This window comes from Centropristis striata, chromosome 6 (assembly GCF_030273125.1).
Source record: "Centropristis striata isolate RG_2023a ecotype Rhode Island chromosome 6, C.striata_1.0, whole genome shotgun sequence".
In the NCBI taxonomy this organism is placed as follows: Eukaryota; Metazoa; Chordata; class Actinopteri; order Perciformes; family Serranidae; genus Centropristis; species Centropristis striata.
In genome coordinates, this window is record NC_081522.1 from 29,515,097 (window position 1) to 29,534,264 (window position 19,168).

The following is a 19,168-nucleotide window of genomic DNA, read 5'->3' on the forward strand; positions in this document are numbered from 1 at the left end:
CTCAGGAGGATCGGATGTCAAAGGCAAAAGTCAGTGACATTTTGTCTGAAATCTTCAAGAAGATCGGCTCCAAGGAGAACACCAAAGAGGTCAGCTCAGCTCCATATTTAAAATAATTCAAAGTGTTGCAATTTCAAACTTAAAAGAAATGTTCATATTACAATATTTTGACTGTTTTCTGTCTGAAGTTCAAAAAACAGGTTCTCATTGAAAGCATTAAAATGTCTCACTATGGCATGTGCCGTCTTGCATTTTCCTCAGATCTTTAATTCATTACTCCAGTCTAAAATGGGACTCTGGAACTCAATCAGTCAATTTACATGAAGCTTGAAAAAAACGAATTATTGCCTTAATCTGACCATAACTGGACAAGTGCATGTAAACGTGTTAGTCCAGCTAATGTGAGAGTTCTACAACTACGATTAGGACACCCAGATAATGCGACTGGAATAGGATTTTCACCGGCATGTATGACAAGACAACGCATGTAGCTCTTATTGCACTATACCTTGATTGTTTGCTTTTATTCTTCCTGTAAGTCGCTTTGGATAAAAGCGTCTGCTAAATGACTAAATGTAAATGCATGTGCGCATGCTCTACATGCTCCACCCCCCCATCCCCCACGCTGGCGTATGACCCCGGAACAAAAACTTTGAAGAAAGCCGGTCCCATGGTCGCAGTAGCCGATCAGTAGCGTCAACCCAAAGTGTCAAACTGAGGTCAACCGGAAAGGGGGCCATAATAGCCAGCTGAAACGATGCATATCGCCACCCGGTGTTGAGGAGGAGGACACATTCCCCTCAGTTATTCGATTTTCTCTGTCGCATGTAAACTGATACAAGGACAGAAGTCCCATTAGACTGCAAAATCTATTTTTAAACATAGCTCGATTAAACGGCATGTAAACGCACTGATAGGCGCATGTCAATAACAGAGGCTCACTGAGCTCTGCAGGGCAACGTTATTAAAGACTTTCCCATACAGCCTTTTGCTGATGTATATTGAAGGACCTAACTCCAGCAGACCAGCAGCTCTTCTGACTGTTATGTCCGCTCCCTGGACAATAAACTACCTTTTAACAGTTTTCTTCCTCTATGCACTGTACTGTACTGTACTGAATTGGTCTCAGCTTGGTTCAGAGCGCTGAAATGCTTTCACCTCAGGGACATGCATGTACATCTGCATTTGTAAAACACTCTCTGAAATGACCTCTAACTGGCCAAAATCTCTGTCATGAGAAATGTTTTCTGAACCTGAAAACTAATTGAAATAAGGTGCTGAAGTCTAGTTTTCTACAAGACCACACAAATAACCACATGCTGAAGTGTTGATATGGAATCATGCGCATTGACTCTGCAAAGGACCATTACGGATAGGTGATTCTACCTGATGTAGATGTCCTGATCACTGAGATAGTTGCTTCTGAGGAAGGTGCATAGTGAGACATCACTCACCCTTCTCTTACTCTGGTTACGCAAGCAACCTAAAGTTGTTTTTTTTTATGACTTAAAGGTTTGGACACATTACTGAAACATTACTGCACAATCTTCTCCTCAGGGTTTGACAGAGTTGTACGAGTACAAACAGAAGTACTCCGATGCCGATGTGGAGCCCTTCCTCAAAAACTCATCACAGTTCTTCCAGAGCTACGTGGAGCGAGGCCTTCGCATCATCGAGTCTGAAAGAGAGGGCAAGGCTCGCATCCAGACCTCAGCAGGTACGACTGGAAGCTGTCACTGTGCACTTCGGTCACAATTGAGTCAGGCGTGTATACTGCCCTACAAAGCAAAAAGGCAGTAACTGCATTTTTGGTCAAAAATTAGTTATTATCATTTTCATGACTTTCAAGGCATCCTTTGTTATGTGACAAAACATCTTATCTCAAATGTGGGTCGTTTTGGAGAAAAATGGTCGTCGTTTGTACAGTAACTAAACAGCTGGATTACAGGATAACTTTAAAGTCATTTTTCTCAGTTCTGCACTCTGCGTAGTTACTGCCTTTTTGCTTTGCAGGGCAGAATAGTAACATGTGTGTCTTTACAGTGATCCCTCAGCATGGCATGGACTTCACTCTGAGCAGCAACAACGAAGAGCTGAAACCAGCTGTCTACTATGAGAGACTCAAGATTCTCAGACAGAGACAAGGCCTGGAAAACAACGCCAGGGTAAGTTTACACATGCACACATACATACAGCCTTTTTGTCTGTCACTTAAGTCTTTAATTTCATTCTCTTGATTCAAAGATAAAATGTTACTTCTTGATTTGGAGCAGTCCTAGTGTACACTGTGTACACATTCCCACCTTTTTGTTTTTACAGTATTACTTTGTATTAGGTAATCACTGATCCAACTTTTTCTTCTCTGACACTAATTCTGAAACCCAAACTGATACTAACAAGTGCTCATTTTCCACAAAATGTAAAATCTATAAAGCTGTGTGGAATTGATCATGAAATGTTTCCGCTACCTTCAGAAGCCGTATCTACAGATAACCTAAGCGACATGGCTAAAATCTTCTATCAAGATGAAGATCATTTTATATGTTGATAATTATGTTTATCACAATATAGCATGTTTTATGGTAATTAAGAAATTAAATGGTGCATATGAAATAACCACAAGGTAAAGCCTATTTTCTATCCTCCTGTATAGAGCTTTAGTGCAAAATGAACAAGGTGTTTCACGGAAAATATGGATTTTAAAAAAGTATTTTTTTTTAGGAGTTGAACAAAGTCATATTTTATGATCTAGAACTAATCATCTGTGTGACTGCAAACTCACTCTGTTAGATTCAACAGTATGTTCATGGGGTCTGGAACTGTACTCTGACACCATGTGTTTTTGATTTGTTTAATATGCAGTCCCTTTACACTCCTGGTGAATTTCTTTGTTTAATCAGTCTATTAATAACTACAAATTTCCCCCAAATTTGACATGATGCATGTCAAAACTTTGTTATTATTTTCTATGTAAACCCAAACACTAGTGCAAGAGAAACATTTCACCTTGTGGCAGAATATGCCATTGTCTTCTCTGTGTCAAGCATTGATGTCCAGTAAAGCACTGAGTTGCTACATCACAATACGTCTATATAGGTGTGTTTCCACTGAGTACTTTTTGGAAAGCAGCTGAGTGTTTTGGCTACGCCCACTAGTTAGTTCCCTTCGGCCTCTGTTCCCATACAGGTACTTTTGTAGCGGCTAACCAGCGGAGTTCGAATGTGACAACAGACAATCTTTAGCGACTATTCCAACCCCTAGTGACTCTTTTTCAAAAAGGTGACTCGTGACAAATCTAGTGACTTTTTCTGGTGTTATTGGAGACTTTTGGAGACTCATTCCTACTCTTAACGAGTTCAAGGTGCCATCCCAAAGCACTCACAAGTGGCCCAGTCCTCCTGAAGCTGTCTCTCCCAGCTGCTGCAGTCAGCAGAGCAGGATATGTTCACCCCTCAGGGTCCAGTCTGCAAAGGAATCATGCATGTGTGAAATCGCCACCTCAACCATATCCAATCATCGTCGACTAGTCAGTAGCGGCTCAGAAAAGTATCTACCTGAGGCAGCTACTTTCTGAGCCGCTGGTTGAGTTGGGCGGATCCTCTCTCCCAAGCCACACCCATAGCGGCTCACTAGAGGGAAAATTACCTAATGAAAACAAGCCTAATGTAAGATACTTTGTGCTTACCTATCTCTTCTCCGTCTCCCTCTCTAGCTGCAGCAGGGTGTCGGAGGAAGCGAGGACGAGCCCCAGCAGCGACCTCCCATCTCCTCCCTGCTGTCCTCTAAACCGTCAGTGGCCTCCTCCACCGACATGCTCCACAGTAAGCTGTCCCAGCTCAAAGAGTCCCGAGAGCTGTACCAGCAGGAACACAACGCACACTCCCATTCCCCGACGCACACACACACCCGCTCAGCCTCGCCGGCGGCCAACCTGGACGACCTGAAGAAACGTCTGGAAAGGATAAAGAGCAACCGGCAGTAAGGGGGGCGCCACCTCATCTCATCCACAGAGCCTGTAGAGTTCAGCTGGTAGTAGAAAATAAAAAAAAAAAACATCCTCCTACTTTTTTTTTTTTTTTTTTTTTTTAACTCATTCTGTGTTTATATTCATGTGTTGGTGGATGGAAATAGCAAGCACTTGCACACTAAAGCTCACCCTCTATCAGCAAACCAAGGAAGCAGCAGGACACCCTGAAGTTTGAACTTGACTCCACCCACTGTGCCTGTAAATTCAACACACCCTAATGTGATTGTAGTTGAGTACTCTCAGATTGAAGTAAAGGCTGTGACTGGAGTTTCCGGCCTCTACACACACTACAGAACCATCTTAGTGTTTTTAGCTAATATTAAAACGTAAAAAATATGTTCTATGAAAAGCTGAGTCCAGGAGTGAGCTTTGACGTGTGTTCACGATGGCATAGTCTGCTGTAATTCTCAGTCTGTACAGTTTTATCTAGATAAACTGTCACAACCACCCATCCCACCTACTGTCCTGTCCTGTCCCGTCCTGTCCTCTCCTGTCTTTCTCTTTCAGGTTGCTACCTGCCCTTCATCTATGTACACTTTTTACTGTATTACGATAATGGTATGGTGAACTTACCCAACTCCTCTCTCTGTTTTAGTATCACGGCACAATGTGTTTGTACATATTTAAAGGTTGTTAACCACTTAACTGTTATGAAGTGCTTCTCATGTGGTTTCAGGACAAAACAAATGTCAACAAATGTTTCTTCCTGTTTTACCATAATTTACATCAGTGCTGCTGCTGTGTTTGACTGGAGAGACACACTTGTATAGAAGCTGTGTAAATGCAGTATGTGACTGCCCCCTTGTGGCTGAACACTGTCACAGCATCAGTTTGTGATTCTCTGTTTGCACTGGGATCATGGACATACAGTCATGGAGAAAGTATTAGACCATCTTTTGTTTTCTTCCATTTCTGGTTCATTTTAATGCCTGGTACAACTAAATGTACATTTGTTTGGACAATTATAATGACAGCAAAAATAGTTCATAAGAGATTATATCTAGCCATTTTCCATGGTTTTCTTGATAATGATTTTGGTTATTTTCAAGGGAAAAAAATGAAAGAAAACAAGGGTAGTCTAATAATTTTTTTCCATGACTGGAATTGCTCATGTCTACATCATTAAGGTAAAAATTCCAAATTAGTGTTGTTTGGTGGAAAAGGTTAATAGTTGAAGCCTCTTTTTAAAATTGCACAGTGCAAATGGGTCTCCAGAACTTACTTGAATCAACAAAAGGCCTGATTTCTAGCAATTTCAGACATTTTTGCTGCCAAAAAAACAAGCTGAACTGCATTTACACAGTGACATAAGCCCTCTGGATCTAAACGCCTCAGCTATATAATACTAGGAGGATATTTGTCTTTTTAACCAGGAGTTTAGACAGGCAGACATAGGAAATCTGTCCAGTTTTATTTTAAAAGCTTTTTCTGGCGCTGTAGTAAGCGTTTGTCAATGGTTTTCAATCCTCCTCAGATTCAAAAGGGCCAAAAGTTTTCAGATTTTTCCTCCCAGCTGAACTCGACTCGAACGATCAACTGGAGTGTTTCGTTGTGGTTAAAACCTGCAGACTTGTTGGTACAGGGTTAAAAACTATTGCTTTTATTTTAGAGAAGTGACATTTTAGCGAGACCCGCTGTTCAGCTTTCCGGCCGATTTGAGACGGAGAATATTGTCTCTAAGAGTGAGCAGGAGGACCAAGCAGAGCTGTATACAGGTGTGTTTAAGTCGTGTTGGACTGTGCTGTGGGTTGACATTTGGCTGTAAATACTGTATTTAATGTCCTCCACTCAAACCCCTCGATCAGTTATTTAACAGCAGCCACTCTGTGTTTGTAGGCTTAACAAGTATGGCATGAAGTCGGTGATTGTTTTAATTTTCTCATGTAAATAAAGTTTGCATTAACAACAACGCTGTGTAATTACGTCATTGTTTTTAATGATGATGGTCATCTGAAAGAAAAGAGAAAAGCTAATAACATTGTTTTTGTATTTAATTTCAATGTCCGTACCAGTCTTACATTGTTCTCCAGCTTTCCTTGTATAATCCATAGTGGAAAATGGCAATAAAGTCTTGTTTTGTTTTTTTAACAACTCGTCTTCAAAACTGATTTTATTTGCTTTTTGGGTATAAAGCAGCAGCATATATTTTATACATTTAAAAAATATATATAGAATATTTATTTTACTGGTATGATGGTGGATAAAGCTAACCACAAAAGTTAAAACAAATTCAATCATTCATTCAATTAGAAACAAAAAAACTTTAAAATTTATACCCAAAACTTGAAGATATTGTGAATGTGATATATCAAAATTAGTTGTGGGATATGTGGAACAACCCCAACATTACCCATCCAAAATGTTAACCTCTGCAGAGCAAATTTTAAAAACCAGTACAAAGACATATCAATAAATCCAATTAATTCAGTTCAATGTATTGTAAAAAGAAAACCACCAAACATTAGAAAAGACAAAAAATCGTCTTTATTTAACCAGTTACTAGTGAAGATCTGACCAGAGATGCATGCTGCAGGGTTTAAGTTGTTTAATACTCTTACAGGTGGGATTTTTACGGTGCAAAAAGCTAATTTCCCCCATTCATAAAAGTGGCTACTGTGGCAAGTTGTTTAGATAAAATATTCTGTAGTATTCTTAATAAAAGAGCACTAGATTTTCCTTGATGAACCCTCCATTCTTAGTAGAACACCCCAGTGGTAACGATACTAGTTGACAGAACCATAACTGTTAAATCCGGTTTGGGTTATCTCATCTAACAGCTAGACAATCTTTAGTTAGCTCATGTTTGCTTGGAGCAGACATTTGTGTCTTTTGATCTTGGAGATATTAAGTTGGGAGTGAGCTCTCCCACATTGTTTAATCCACAGCTAGCAACGCTGCTCTTGTTTTTTGAGTTGTGGAAAAGGGAAAAAGCGATGCCTCCTGCTAAACTCTTAGGGTAACTGGCAGTGAAGGGACAACGAAGCTTCATGAACCATTCGCTTTATTTACAGAGCCCACTAGATGGCGCTCTTTGTTCAACAAAGTTCTGAAAACACACTCAATTACCATGGCTAAAGCCTTTTTTTAAGCCCAGACCGCCATCTAGTGAGGTAAAAAAATAAAGCAAATGGTTCACGAAGCTTCATTATCCCTTCAATAGTGATAGTAGTCAGATTTACAAATCCCGTATACACAGTTCAAAGCTTCTCTTAGTAACGGCTACTAAGGCTATGATTAGAGGAGGAGCATTCGGGGGAGGAGTTTTGTCAACGGTAAATTAAGATAACATTTAAGATTTTCCAAATTCCAGTTATAATCTGGCTTCCAATATTTTTTCTTTTATTAGTCCCACAATGGGGAAATGGTGCCCATCACATTTAACGGTAATGAAGTTTGGGGTCCACTCAGTCTTCATAGCTGTACCTACTAGAAGAAACATACAGAATCTTTACATGCAGGATTCTGCAAGTTAATTTTACATGTTTAAAGAGAAACACCAAAAAATGCAAATAGAGCAGAGTAAGACAGATACCTATTGATGTGTTTCTCAACACTATCCACTCAGATTCTTGTGAAATACATACAGAAGATATGCTCTATATTTACAATAAATATATAATTGTGCACTGTTGATTTATATTGTTGATTTGAAATAGATAGATAGTTGGGAGTGAATGGATAAAGTCTTCTCTGAGTTACAAAGAATCCTTGGCCGCAAGAGACTTAGCTATGTCTTTGCCTTTTTGTGTGCTTTGTATATAATTCTATATGTCTGATGTTTCAACAATGTATCCACCTACTGTGGAAAGAATTTTTCTCTTTGATGACAAAAACTATTTATCTTGAACTACTCTTTTATGACAAATGAATGTCAGTGGTGGAAAGTAACTAAGTACATTTACTCAAGTACTGTACTTAAGTCCAGTTTTAAGGTACTTGTATTTTACTTGAGTGTTTCCATTTTATGTAACTTTATACTTCTACTCCACTACATTTTTAGGCAAATATTGTACTTCTTACTGCACTACATTTAGCTGACACCTTTAGTTACTTTACAGGTTGAGATTTAACATAAAAAACATGAAAGTGATTAGACTTTTTTTTATTATTGAATGTTATAACAGTATATTAAGAAATTAAAGGAGCATCGATACAAATAATGTAATAATATATATGTTTAGAATATATAAAACATTTGAGTGAGTCCATTCTACATAACATGTACTTTAAGTACACTTTGATGCTGATACTTTTGTACTTCAGTAAGTTTTTGAATGCAGGACTTTAACTTTTAGTGGAGTGATTTCACAGTGTGGTATTAGTAGAAACTTGATAATGTTTTGTATCAGTGGGAATCTCAACATAAACGCTCAATTATGAAGATTGTGAAGATTTATTTGAGAAAATATAAAAAAAAAATACAAATATGCACAGAAAGAACAATTTGTGTATTTAAGAGTTTTAAAAATTCCAATCTACACATATCTAAAATAGATCAGTATACTTTATTTACTGTAAATAGATATACCGAACTACATATTAAAGTAATATAAACACACTGTACAGTCACAGAAGAATACAGAAAATACAGCTATGTACAGAGCACATTCAAGCACTTGTGGTATTCATTCACTTCCCTTCACCAGTTTCTTCAATAAATCATTTTTTTGTCATGTCATCTACATACAACTCATAGTATGTTACTGTAAGAGTGTGATCACATGTCTGAATCCTCTATGGAGAGTTTATGACACTGTGATTTCTTCACTGTCTGACTCGGAGAGCTCTGACTGTTTGCTGGACTCTGACGAAGAGGAAGGATTGTGGACACGGTGGTAAAGATGTGACTCGTGGCTGCCGAGCTCTAAGTGGCCGGTCGGCGTACTCCTGTCCATCCCGTGGCAGTTGGTGCTGCCTACGTCAGTCAGGTCTGGGTGGGGGTTGGTTTTGGTGGGGAGGGTCTGCTGGCGGCAGCCGCCTGTCGACAGCAGTTCTCTCTCCTTGGAGTTCCTCCATTTCATCCTGCGGTTCTGAAACCAGATCTTCACCTTGAAAGGACACAAAAAAACCAGAATGTTAATGACACCGACCTCATCAACAACAACAGGAGCATCTCAATAAATTAGAATATCAGAGAAAAGTTTATTTATGTCAGTAATTCAATTCGAAATGTGGAAATAACACATTATATACATCCATTACCCACAGAATGAAACATTTTATGTTGTTTAATTTATTTCATTTCTTCTAATTATTATGATTATGGCTTACATTTAATGAAGACCTAAAATTCAGTGCCTTTAAAAATAAAAGACCAATTTTAAAAAGTATATTTAATATGGGAATGTTGACTTGAACTACTGGAAATGGACTTTTCCATGATATTCTAATTTATTGAGACGCACCTGTACTGTGGGAGCCAACTTATATTTATAAATAAACAAGTTAATAAATAGGAACAATTTCATTGTGTTTTATGTTAAGTTAAAATCAGTCAGATAAACATAATTAAATTCATGTTCATATAAGAATAATATTTGTATAAAGATGTTATTTTTGTACCCTTTGTTATGAGCAGTAAGGCAGGTTATTGTGACTTTAATAGAGAAGTTCTTGTTTTTTGGTGGGCACGTGAGATGCTAACATGCTAACTAATTTCCAGGGTTTAGGAATAATGCTGCGTTCGATTGCACTCGGAACTCGGAAAGATCCGAGTTGGAAATTCCGACTTCTGAGGTAAATGCGTTTCATTGCTCAACCTCGAAAAACATGGCCGGCCACAGCAAATTGATGTTTGTTTGGATGTCTTTCGAGCATTTAAAAGTTATTCTGGGGAAACATCATAAATGTGTTCTATGTGCTCCACTTGGTCTGTGGTATATCCTCCATAATATTCCTTTAAGGATTACTGGGTCTGGGTTCTTATGGGTTAACTATGTAACCATTAAATTTCACACGTAGATTGTTAAATATGTATATATATCAGTATATACCTACACTGGTGGTGGCGATCTTATTCAAAATGACCATGAAACTGGAAAATGCGGCAATGCAGATGTGTCCGATTTGGGATACAGTCTATAGATGTTGGTTTTCTTACCGCAGTTATAGTTATTGATAGGGGGAAATCATCAATTGAACACTCTTGTAAAAACAGAACTGTGTTGTTTTTTTTCTTATCGCTTTTACATCGGAGAACTGTGGAAGTTTTTTCCTCGTCAAGTAACTAAACGTGTAAAACCAAGGTCTGTCACGATAACACATTTTTCCCAGAAACTAACACGATAAACGATAGTATTGTATCAATGTTGTTTAGTTTTAGGAGGAAATTAGACCATAATAAGTACATCCTTTTCCACAACAATGATTTTTTTTAACCTCGAGAATATTAAACATTGGAAATTAAATGTGTAAGAGAAATATTAAAATGTCCTAGATAAATAAAACATAAACAAATAAACTACAACCAAAACAAATAAAATAGACTTTCAGGCTCTGTTAACAAAACCTTGCAATGAGATAATCATTATGTATTATATTGTTTTATTATTAAAATATCATATAAACAGCTGGAATGGCTGCCTGCAATAGAGGTTTGGGGGTTTTTTTTGGCAATTCTCACTGCCTGTCAAACATTTGCAGCATTACTTTAAACACAACACAAAAAAATCATAAAAAGTCACGCATGTAAACGACAATATATTGTGTCCAGAAAAAAACTATCATGTCTGTTTTTATATATTGAACGATGAGTCGATGTAGTAATTATGGTGACAGGCCTATATAGTCCTCTGTGTGTGTACCTGTGAATCTTTGAGTCCCAGTTTACTGGCAAGTTTCTTCCTGTCTGGTTTGCTGATGTATTTCTGCTTCTGGAAAGTTCTCTCCAGAGCCTTCCTCTGGAGGTCTGAGAACACAGCCCGCCGCAGCATGCCTCTCCTGGGCTTCCCTCTGGGGGCCAGGGGCCATGAAAAGGTTCCCGGGACAGGAACCACAGAGGAGGAGGCTGGAGGGACAAAACACAAGAGAGTAGAGATTTAACAGCCAGAACCAGTTGCTCTGATGTTGCCCCTTGGAAACCAATGGTGGAATGTAACATTTACTCAAGTACTGTACACTGCAGGAAGGTGTGTCTAAAAACAAGATAAAAACACTAAATCTGAGTGAAATTATCTTGCTGCATGGACAGATAATTTCACTTGACAAGATGTACTGAATTAAGATTATTAAATCTAGAAATAAGCATGTTGACCACTTCAAATAAGAAATTAACTCTTAAAACAAGATAACTTATCTAACACTTCTAAATCTAAGGGTTTTTCTTTATCTTTGTAAGAAACAAATAATTTGCAGTGTACTTAACTACAATTTTGAGGTACTTGTACTTTACTTGAGTATTTACATTTTATGTAATTTTATACTTCTACTACGCTACATTTTGCTGACAGCTTTGGTTACTTAGAGATTTAACATGAAAAAACATGATCAGTTTAAAGTGATTAGCTTTTTTTAATAAATTAAACCTCAAAACAGTATATTAATTAGTTTAAATGAGCCATATCTTGAGTAAATTAACATAAATGCATCAATAATAATAATAATACAATAATATATTTCAAATATATTAAACAGTCTGAGTGGGTCCATTCTGCATACCGTGTACTTTTAATTTTTTGATACTTTAAGTACATTTTAATGCTGATACTTTTGTACTTTTACTTCAGTAAGTTTTCAATGCAGGACTTTTACTTGTAGTGGAGTCATTTTACAGTGTGGTATTAGTACTTTTACTGTAGTAAGGGATCTGAATACTTCTTCCACCACTGATGGAAACAGTAGTTAAATATATCTGTAATACATTTCTTCTTAAGAACGGTTCACTAAAAAAGACCACATCAATATAGATATAGGTTTAGAGATCTGAGATGATTTAGGTGGGAAGGATGGAGGTCCTGGATGGAGGGATGAAAAAATAAGATTTGTTAAGATAAAACTTCATTTGTAGTATGGGGCCAATAGAATTACATTGGGCCTTCTTCTCTATGCAGAGAATAATGGATCTCACTTTATGAATAACACTCGTTGTAATTATAATAATAATTAATAATATTTATGGTTAGGATTCATGTTTGTCCTTACTACATTATCAAAGGGTCAACAATACATTATGTGTCAAAGAAAGCTGCCAGTGTAGTGAAGTGTAGTGTGGTTTTCAGCTTGTTTTTCTTTCTGGATGTATTCCTTCAAATATTTGGCAGCTCATGTGAATTATAAGTATAAATTTAGAGTAATATTTTCAGACATTTTGCATTTCCCTGTATAGTTGCTTCCTTATCAGCTGCTACACTTAATATTGAAGTTGTTTTATTTAACAATGTATTGTGCATTTTAATAAATTAGAAATACCTCATTTTAATTGCTTGGATAATTATAATTTTGTCCTCTGATAAAAATATTTTTTAGCATCTTGATGACACTGCAGGTTGATTTTTTTTTATCATTCTATTTTATATTTAATTCAATTTAGATTGTGAGGTGAATGAGGTCTGCATGCCTTCAATGTGTCTAAAATGTTAAATAAAAATAAAATAAATCATAAATAAATAAATCCATCCATATCTTCTTGACGCTCTTATTTTCCTAAAAATCTTTTGGGGAGTTTCTGAATTGATAGAATTTAATTTATTACTATAAACTTTTATGCTGATTCAACAGGAGTTCTGCTAAAACTTGGCACTTTTTCTCATTATATTCTACTATTATATTCCTCAGTGTTTCAGAAAAGAGTCAGCAGTTCTTACTACCATCGTGAGCACACAAGATCCCTGACGCTGCCCATAATATACTTGTTCTGCCTGAAATCTGATGTTTAAAAGCCCAATTTGTCCACCAGTGAAAACAGAGCCTATGCTAATGAGACGGGCTCTCCAAAGCTCAGCTCACACTGCCTCTAATGAAGCATGAAGGGGGATTGTATAGGCTGCAAATGCATAGAGAAAGGTGATTGTGTTGTAATGAATTGAGTGGAAAAGGCCGTCGACAGGCTAGTATATTACAGGCCCATTAAAGACAGGTCAGTATAACTTAGAGCTGTTAGAGAGACTTCACTCAAGCCTGAGGCTGAGGACTGCTCACACTCTTAGAAATAGATATCGTGTCTACATATAGAAAAATAAGTTGTTTTTTTTGTAGAATCTGGTCAATATTCAAATGAAATCCAGGTTCAAACTTGTGAGAAACATTGCTAACTCAAATAAAATCTTTAAGTGTGTGTGTGTGTGCGTGTGCGTGCATGTGTGTGTGTGCATGCATGTGTATGTGTGTGTGCGTGCATGTGTGTGTGTGCGTGTGTGTGTGTGTGGTTTTGGCTCCTATTGGTCACGGTGCTGAGAGCTTTGTGGGCAGGCAGAGAGGCTTGGTGGGAAAACGGCGGCGCGTGAAGAGGCACTGAGTTCCTGAGCTGGGAAGATACCCGCCTCACATTTAGAGCATGACAAACGGCACTAATATATTTAAGGGCGTGACAAACCGGACTAATTTGAAGATTAGGACAACTGGTGCTAATGTCAGCAGTCACTGTGTCGTCTAAACAGTCCTTCAAATTGGCAAAGCTGATCCCGAGCTGCCCGCTATATTCCCATGCTAAAAGGCTGACAGCCACTTAACAGCTGACGGAGACCTCAGCATCTGCATCAGCTGGTAAAATGTGTTTTTGTGTATTATTTGAGAAGCTGTAAAAAACACTGCTTTTTGGACTGAGCTGCACTTAACTGAATTGTATACTGGGACAATTCAATTAAAAAAAATAAGTATATATATATATATATATATATATATACTTATTTTTTATCTTCCACAAAAGTGTACTCTGTGGAAAAAGTCTAGTCAAAGATTAACCTCTACTAAAAGAAAGGCCATTACACCTAACTCATTTTATATGTAATATAAATCAGCCATCTAGGTTACAAAAACACATTAATAATATAATATAAGTTGAGATCAAATATCACACAGAAATATATGTTGCGGAAATGCAATAAATAAACATCCTTTTGGATTTTTTTTTATCTCAATGGTGAACAAGTGTTATAATATATTTTTGTATTTTTGTATTTTTGTATATTTTTATATATTTATTTATGTAGAGATTTTTGTAAGCAATAAAGTTATGTAATCTGGTAAAGTAACTGTTAAATCATTGATATTATTCAACCCTGCATAAATATCTGGGTGGCGTTACTCTATGAGACGACCAAAACATATTATTGTACCTGATTTAAAAAAAGAGGGGAAAGATCCAGGATCTTAAAAAATATATATATCATCCTATTTTTTATTTTTATTTTTCAAAAAGGGATAAAGTGGTTGAAAATGTATCAAATTGCGTTCAGCAAGTCACAAATGAATTGCCAATCAAGTTTATTATTTGTACTAATATGTGTATTAGTATTTGGTGTCCAAATAGAAAGATAGGCATGGAGGGATCAAATTTCACCAGACAACATGATGGTTTTCTCTCTTATAAATGAAACCATCAAAATCACACTGAAAAGTTTCTGTCTTGGAGTTCTGAAATAACTGATATCTATATGTATATATATGGCACAATTTAATCCACAAACCTGTGAAATATGAAGCTCTGATGAAGGGATGAAGGCTTCCATCAAATAAAGGCAAAGAGAAGGTCTTGGTCTGAAGGCTTTGGAGTGAAGAGCAAGCTGAAAAATAACACAAACTGACATCAATATGTGCTACTTCAAAGCAGGAGAAACACACTAGAAATATATCCAGCAAGATAAATATCATTAAGGAGTTATAATTTCTTATAATATTTTAGTAACTACAAATAATCATAATTATAATATTAATTGTACCTAGGGAGAAATTGTATGCATGTATGCTTTTTATGTTTGTACCAAGCATTTGATAAATAAAGAATATTTAAAAAATAATAAAAAATAATTGTGCCTAGGGAGAAATTGTATGCATGTATGCTTTTTATGTTTGTACCAAGCATTTGATAAATAATTTTTTTTTTAAATAAATAAAAATTAATTGTGCCTAGGGAGAAAAAAATGATTGAAAAAAATAAAATAAACAACATTATTAAGTGTGTTTAATGCACCTCAGCATTGATAATACATAGGCTGTTGCAACATTTTAATAATAATAATCACAATAATTAATATTAATATTATGTTTTATTAATTATTAGGACTACTAACAGCAGTTATAGGGTAGCCTCTATTTTTCTCCTACTCACCGCTCCGTGTGGAAGGTGCCAGTATCGCACTGACGCCGAACTTAAGGCCAGAGTCCGGGCAGGAGGTCTGCGGGGAGCCGCTGCTGCTGCTGCGGCTGCTGCTCTGGCTGGAGTTTGGGGGCAGAGAGCGCTCTGTGCTGGGGTCTAAGGCCCGGAGGGGGCCGCCCGGGCCCGGGCTGAACGGGAAAAACTCTCCGGGACTTCTGGGGAAAGTCCGATGTACGTAGCTGACAGGCTGACTTAACCGCAGGAGATCCTCCACCAGGAAGCCTGAGTGGAGGGACCGGTTGAGAGGCGAGGCGAGAGCCGCAGAGGGACGCAGTAAGCCCGGGTACAGAGGCGGCGGCAGAGCGCTGCAGGGAAACATCATGGTTGTCCGACCTGGAAAAGTTTCCTACCTCCTGATATGTCTTCAGGAGAAAAAAATCAAGAGAAAGAAACCAAAACACACTCAATCTGCGCTCTATGCGTTTCTGTGAAAGGTTTTATACAAGTCGCTCCTTTACACAAACACACACACTCAAGCTCATGCACATGTGTACGCGCACAAGTTCAACCCTCAGTCCATCTCTGCCTTGAATCTCTTTGAACACTAAGCCGAAGGGATTGGTCAACGGTCCTCTGATTCTTTTGTGATTGGACCTCAGTCAAAACAATTGCATTGCCCTCCTGGTTTTTATCTTTTTTGATTTGTTGGCAAGCGGACAATAAACTCAATTATTGCGCCAATGAAAATGAAACGCACTTACATCAACAGGAGGACACAGTGCATGTTGTTTTATTATGACCATACAGATGATAATATGATTTTTTTGTGTGACAGACTTCATTAACCCTTTGATGCACAACATATAAACACCTTCTAATGCACAATATGGGTCAAAAATGACCCGCATTCATTTCCCATGTTATTTCATGCTGGCTGTGTTTGAATATATATATTTTTTATTACAACAGATAATTATATCCATTTTTCCTTTCATACTTTATGCAGAAAAAATGTTTTTCTGCATAAAGTTTACACACATGAGTCAAAAATGACATTGTGCATTAGAAGCGTAGTGATTAAAAAAAAAAGGGTTTTTATTCAAAAAGTAATAAACGAAAACAAAAAAATAGGACGTATGATGATCAAAAACAAGTTAATTGAGGGAAAACCTGGAATACTGAATGATGAAATTAATTTATTGCAAAGATGTAGAATATAAAAACTTAAGTCACTTTAGACCCATGTTGTGCATCAAATGGTTAATGCTGCATTTAGCTACCCGCAAAATATTCGGTACAAACTAACAGAGGAAAACTTTTTTCACCAGGAAACCACGTCTTTGGTCAGATGTTTTTCTAAAAATCACCAAAATCCACATTGTATGCCCGCATTTGCGTCGTTAACATCATCCCTCATCAGTGACTTGTTGGAGAGACAGGTTGTCTTTCCGCTTAAAACGATTGAAAGCCCGAAAGACTTAAAGTCAAAGGTCAGAAACACAGAACACCCACTGCCCCTGAATGCCCACTGCTCATCCTTAAATAGAGAGAATAATCGTCATTTCAAAATAATGGTCGTGGGCAAGGGGCGTATAGGTTTTATTTGGAAAGTTGTGGGGACATTGATCGCATTAAAGCATTTAACACTTTATTTCCTGCATTCAGGTGAGATATCATGCAACAATTCAGTATGTTACAATTCCATTTACCAGCTTTATCCAAAGCGACGCACATCTGAGAGTTAAATTTGTAAAGAAAAAAAATGTCTTTATTATGTGAAGGAAACGCAAGATTCAGGTGTCCTGTGACTTTTCAATAGTGGTGGAAGAAGTATTCAGGCCCCTTACTTCAGTAAAAGTACTAATACCACACTGCAGAATTACTCCACTACAAGTAAAAGTCCTGCATTCAAAACTTACTGAAGTAAAAGTACAAAAGTATCAGCATCAAAATGTACTTAAAGTATCAGTATCAAAGTATCACATACTCTTAAGGCAGAATGGACCCACTCAGATTGTTATATATATATATTCTAAATATATCATTGTATTATTATTATTATTATTGATGCTTTTATGCCAATTTTCTCAAGATAGGGCTAATTTTAACTACTTACTTAAGTAAAAGATAAAAGTATCGGCATCCAAATATACTTTAAATATTAAAAGTAAAAGTAGTTGTCATGCAGAATGGAACCACTCAGATTGTTTTAAATATTCTGAATATATTATTAGGTTATTATCATTAATGCATTTATGTAAGCAGCGTTTTACTGCTGTCAATGTAGGGCTCATTTTAAGTACTTTATATAGTATTATGTGGTTTAATTTATAAACATGCGTAATTACTTCAAATTGATCATGTTTTTAATTTAACCTGAAGCGTAACTAAAGTTGGCTGCTAAATCTAGTGGAGTAAAAAGTACAATATTAGCCCTTAAAATATAGCGAAGTAGAAGTATAAAGTTACAAATGTGGAAATACTAGTTAACAAGTTAAAGCCCTGCATTCAAAAGTATCAGCATCAGAATGTACTTAAAGTATCAAAAGTAAAAGTACTCATGATGCAGAATGATTCATTTATAGAAGCAGCGTTTACATTTTCTCAAGGTAGGGCTCATTTAACTACTTAATATACTGCTATGTGCTATAAATATAAAAGTCTAATCATTTTAAATTTATCATGTTTTATGTTAAATCTCAACCTGAAAAGAAACTAAAGCTGTCAGCTAAATGTAGTGGAGTAAAAAGTTCCACCACTGCTAAAAACACTAGTGATCAGCCAATGTGTGTTTTTTACCACTCACTTTACAGAAAGCAAAAAAAAAAATCCAGGTAGTAGTGTGGACAGTTTTAGGTAACCATGGAGACCTACCATCACCATCCCTTACATGAATGATGTCATGCAGTAGGCCAGTTGCCCAAACAGGCAGATGTTTTTGACCTCACGCACTTTGCTGAAGAAGATACTTAAATTAATCAAGATAGGTCCCTTTTTTTTAAACTGCTGTTTATGTTGTCCCCAAATTATCTACGCCACATGAACTCATCAACTGGAAAACTGAAAATGATAATAATTGAGCATGGGAATGGCCTTCATATAGTCATATCATATTGTTGTAAACTTTTTAACTCTGGGAAAGTCAGGTGTTCAAATGGCGCCTTGAAATCAGAAAAGATAAAGAATTATAGATAAGTAATAGAATAGTTAACAAAAATGACACTTGCTGCGGAGTCAGTGATGTCGGAGACTGTCTTTAAACCCTCTATGGTTCGCATTATGATGCCAGTTAGGAAAAAAATGTTTGGAGTGTTTTTTTGTCTGAAAATAGACTAAATAAACATAATCTGAATACATTTTTACCTTTTTGGGTTTTTTTCCTCATAGGCAACATTGTACCATAGCGGTGCACAAGTGATAGAGAAAGTTTTTAAAATTAATTTTAACATAACTTATGTAATAAACATGTGTAAAAGATTCAGTAGCTTCAACATGGTACAATACATAACATTTTAAATCTAAAAACATTATAAAAAGGAACTTTTTTTAACCGGTTTCTTGTCTGAATGTTGCCTGTAAGCAACATTGTACCAATAAACCAACGACCCATTGAAATTAATGTCTTGAACAGTCTAAGTGTATGAAACTATCAATAATGAAGGTTTACTCACCTATCAGTAGGAATATATTTTTTCCAGATGGAAAAAGGTCAGGAAATTTGTTTTGACGTTTGGAGTGATTTTTTTGTGGTGCAAAATTGCAAAGCTGTTTCCTTTGGAAAAGTCTGCAAAATAGGGTTTCAATATGGCCTCCTGGAGATCATGTGACAAATTAAAGCATTGCTATTGGTTCCCTATACTCTTCCCTCTTTTTAAAAGTATCGCATCACT

The 19,168-nt window shown here is 36.7% G+C and overlaps 2 protein-coding genes across 3 annotated transcripts in view; one reads left to right on the top strand and one right to left on the bottom strand.

The window, feature by feature from the left end:
* Positions 1-5,936, top strand: part of ckap5 (cytoskeleton associated protein 5) — a 43,426-nt gene extending 37,490 nt beyond the window's left edge. For both annotated transcript variants that reach the window (XM_059334353.1, XM_059334354.1), the window contains 4 exons: positions 6-89; positions 1,558-1,717; positions 2,044-2,165; positions 3,713-5,936. In XM_059334353.1, coding sequence (XP_059190336.1) covers positions 6-89; positions 1,558-1,717; positions 2,044-2,165; positions 3,713-3,982 — 636 coding nt within the window. In that variant the 3' untranslated portion in view covers positions 3,983-5,936. The remainder of the gene's footprint in view (positions 1-5; positions 90-1,557; positions 1,718-2,043; positions 2,166-3,712) is intronic.
* A 2,594-nt stretch (positions 5,937-8,530) lies between these two features.
* LOC131973770 (homeobox protein DBX1-B-like) lies at positions 8,531-15,809 on the bottom strand. The gene is made up of 4 exons (XM_059335846.1): positions 15,291-15,809; positions 14,650-14,745; positions 10,831-11,033; positions 8,531-9,075 (listed from the first exon to the last, which is right to left on the bottom strand). Exons 1-4 carry the CDS (start codon positions 15,658-15,660, stop codon positions 8,773-8,775), a joined length of 972 nt encoding a protein of 323 aa, XP_059191829.1. The 5' UTR covers positions 15,661-15,809; the 3' UTR covers positions 8,531-8,772.
* Between the last annotated feature and the right edge of the window lie 3,359 nt (positions 15,810-19,168).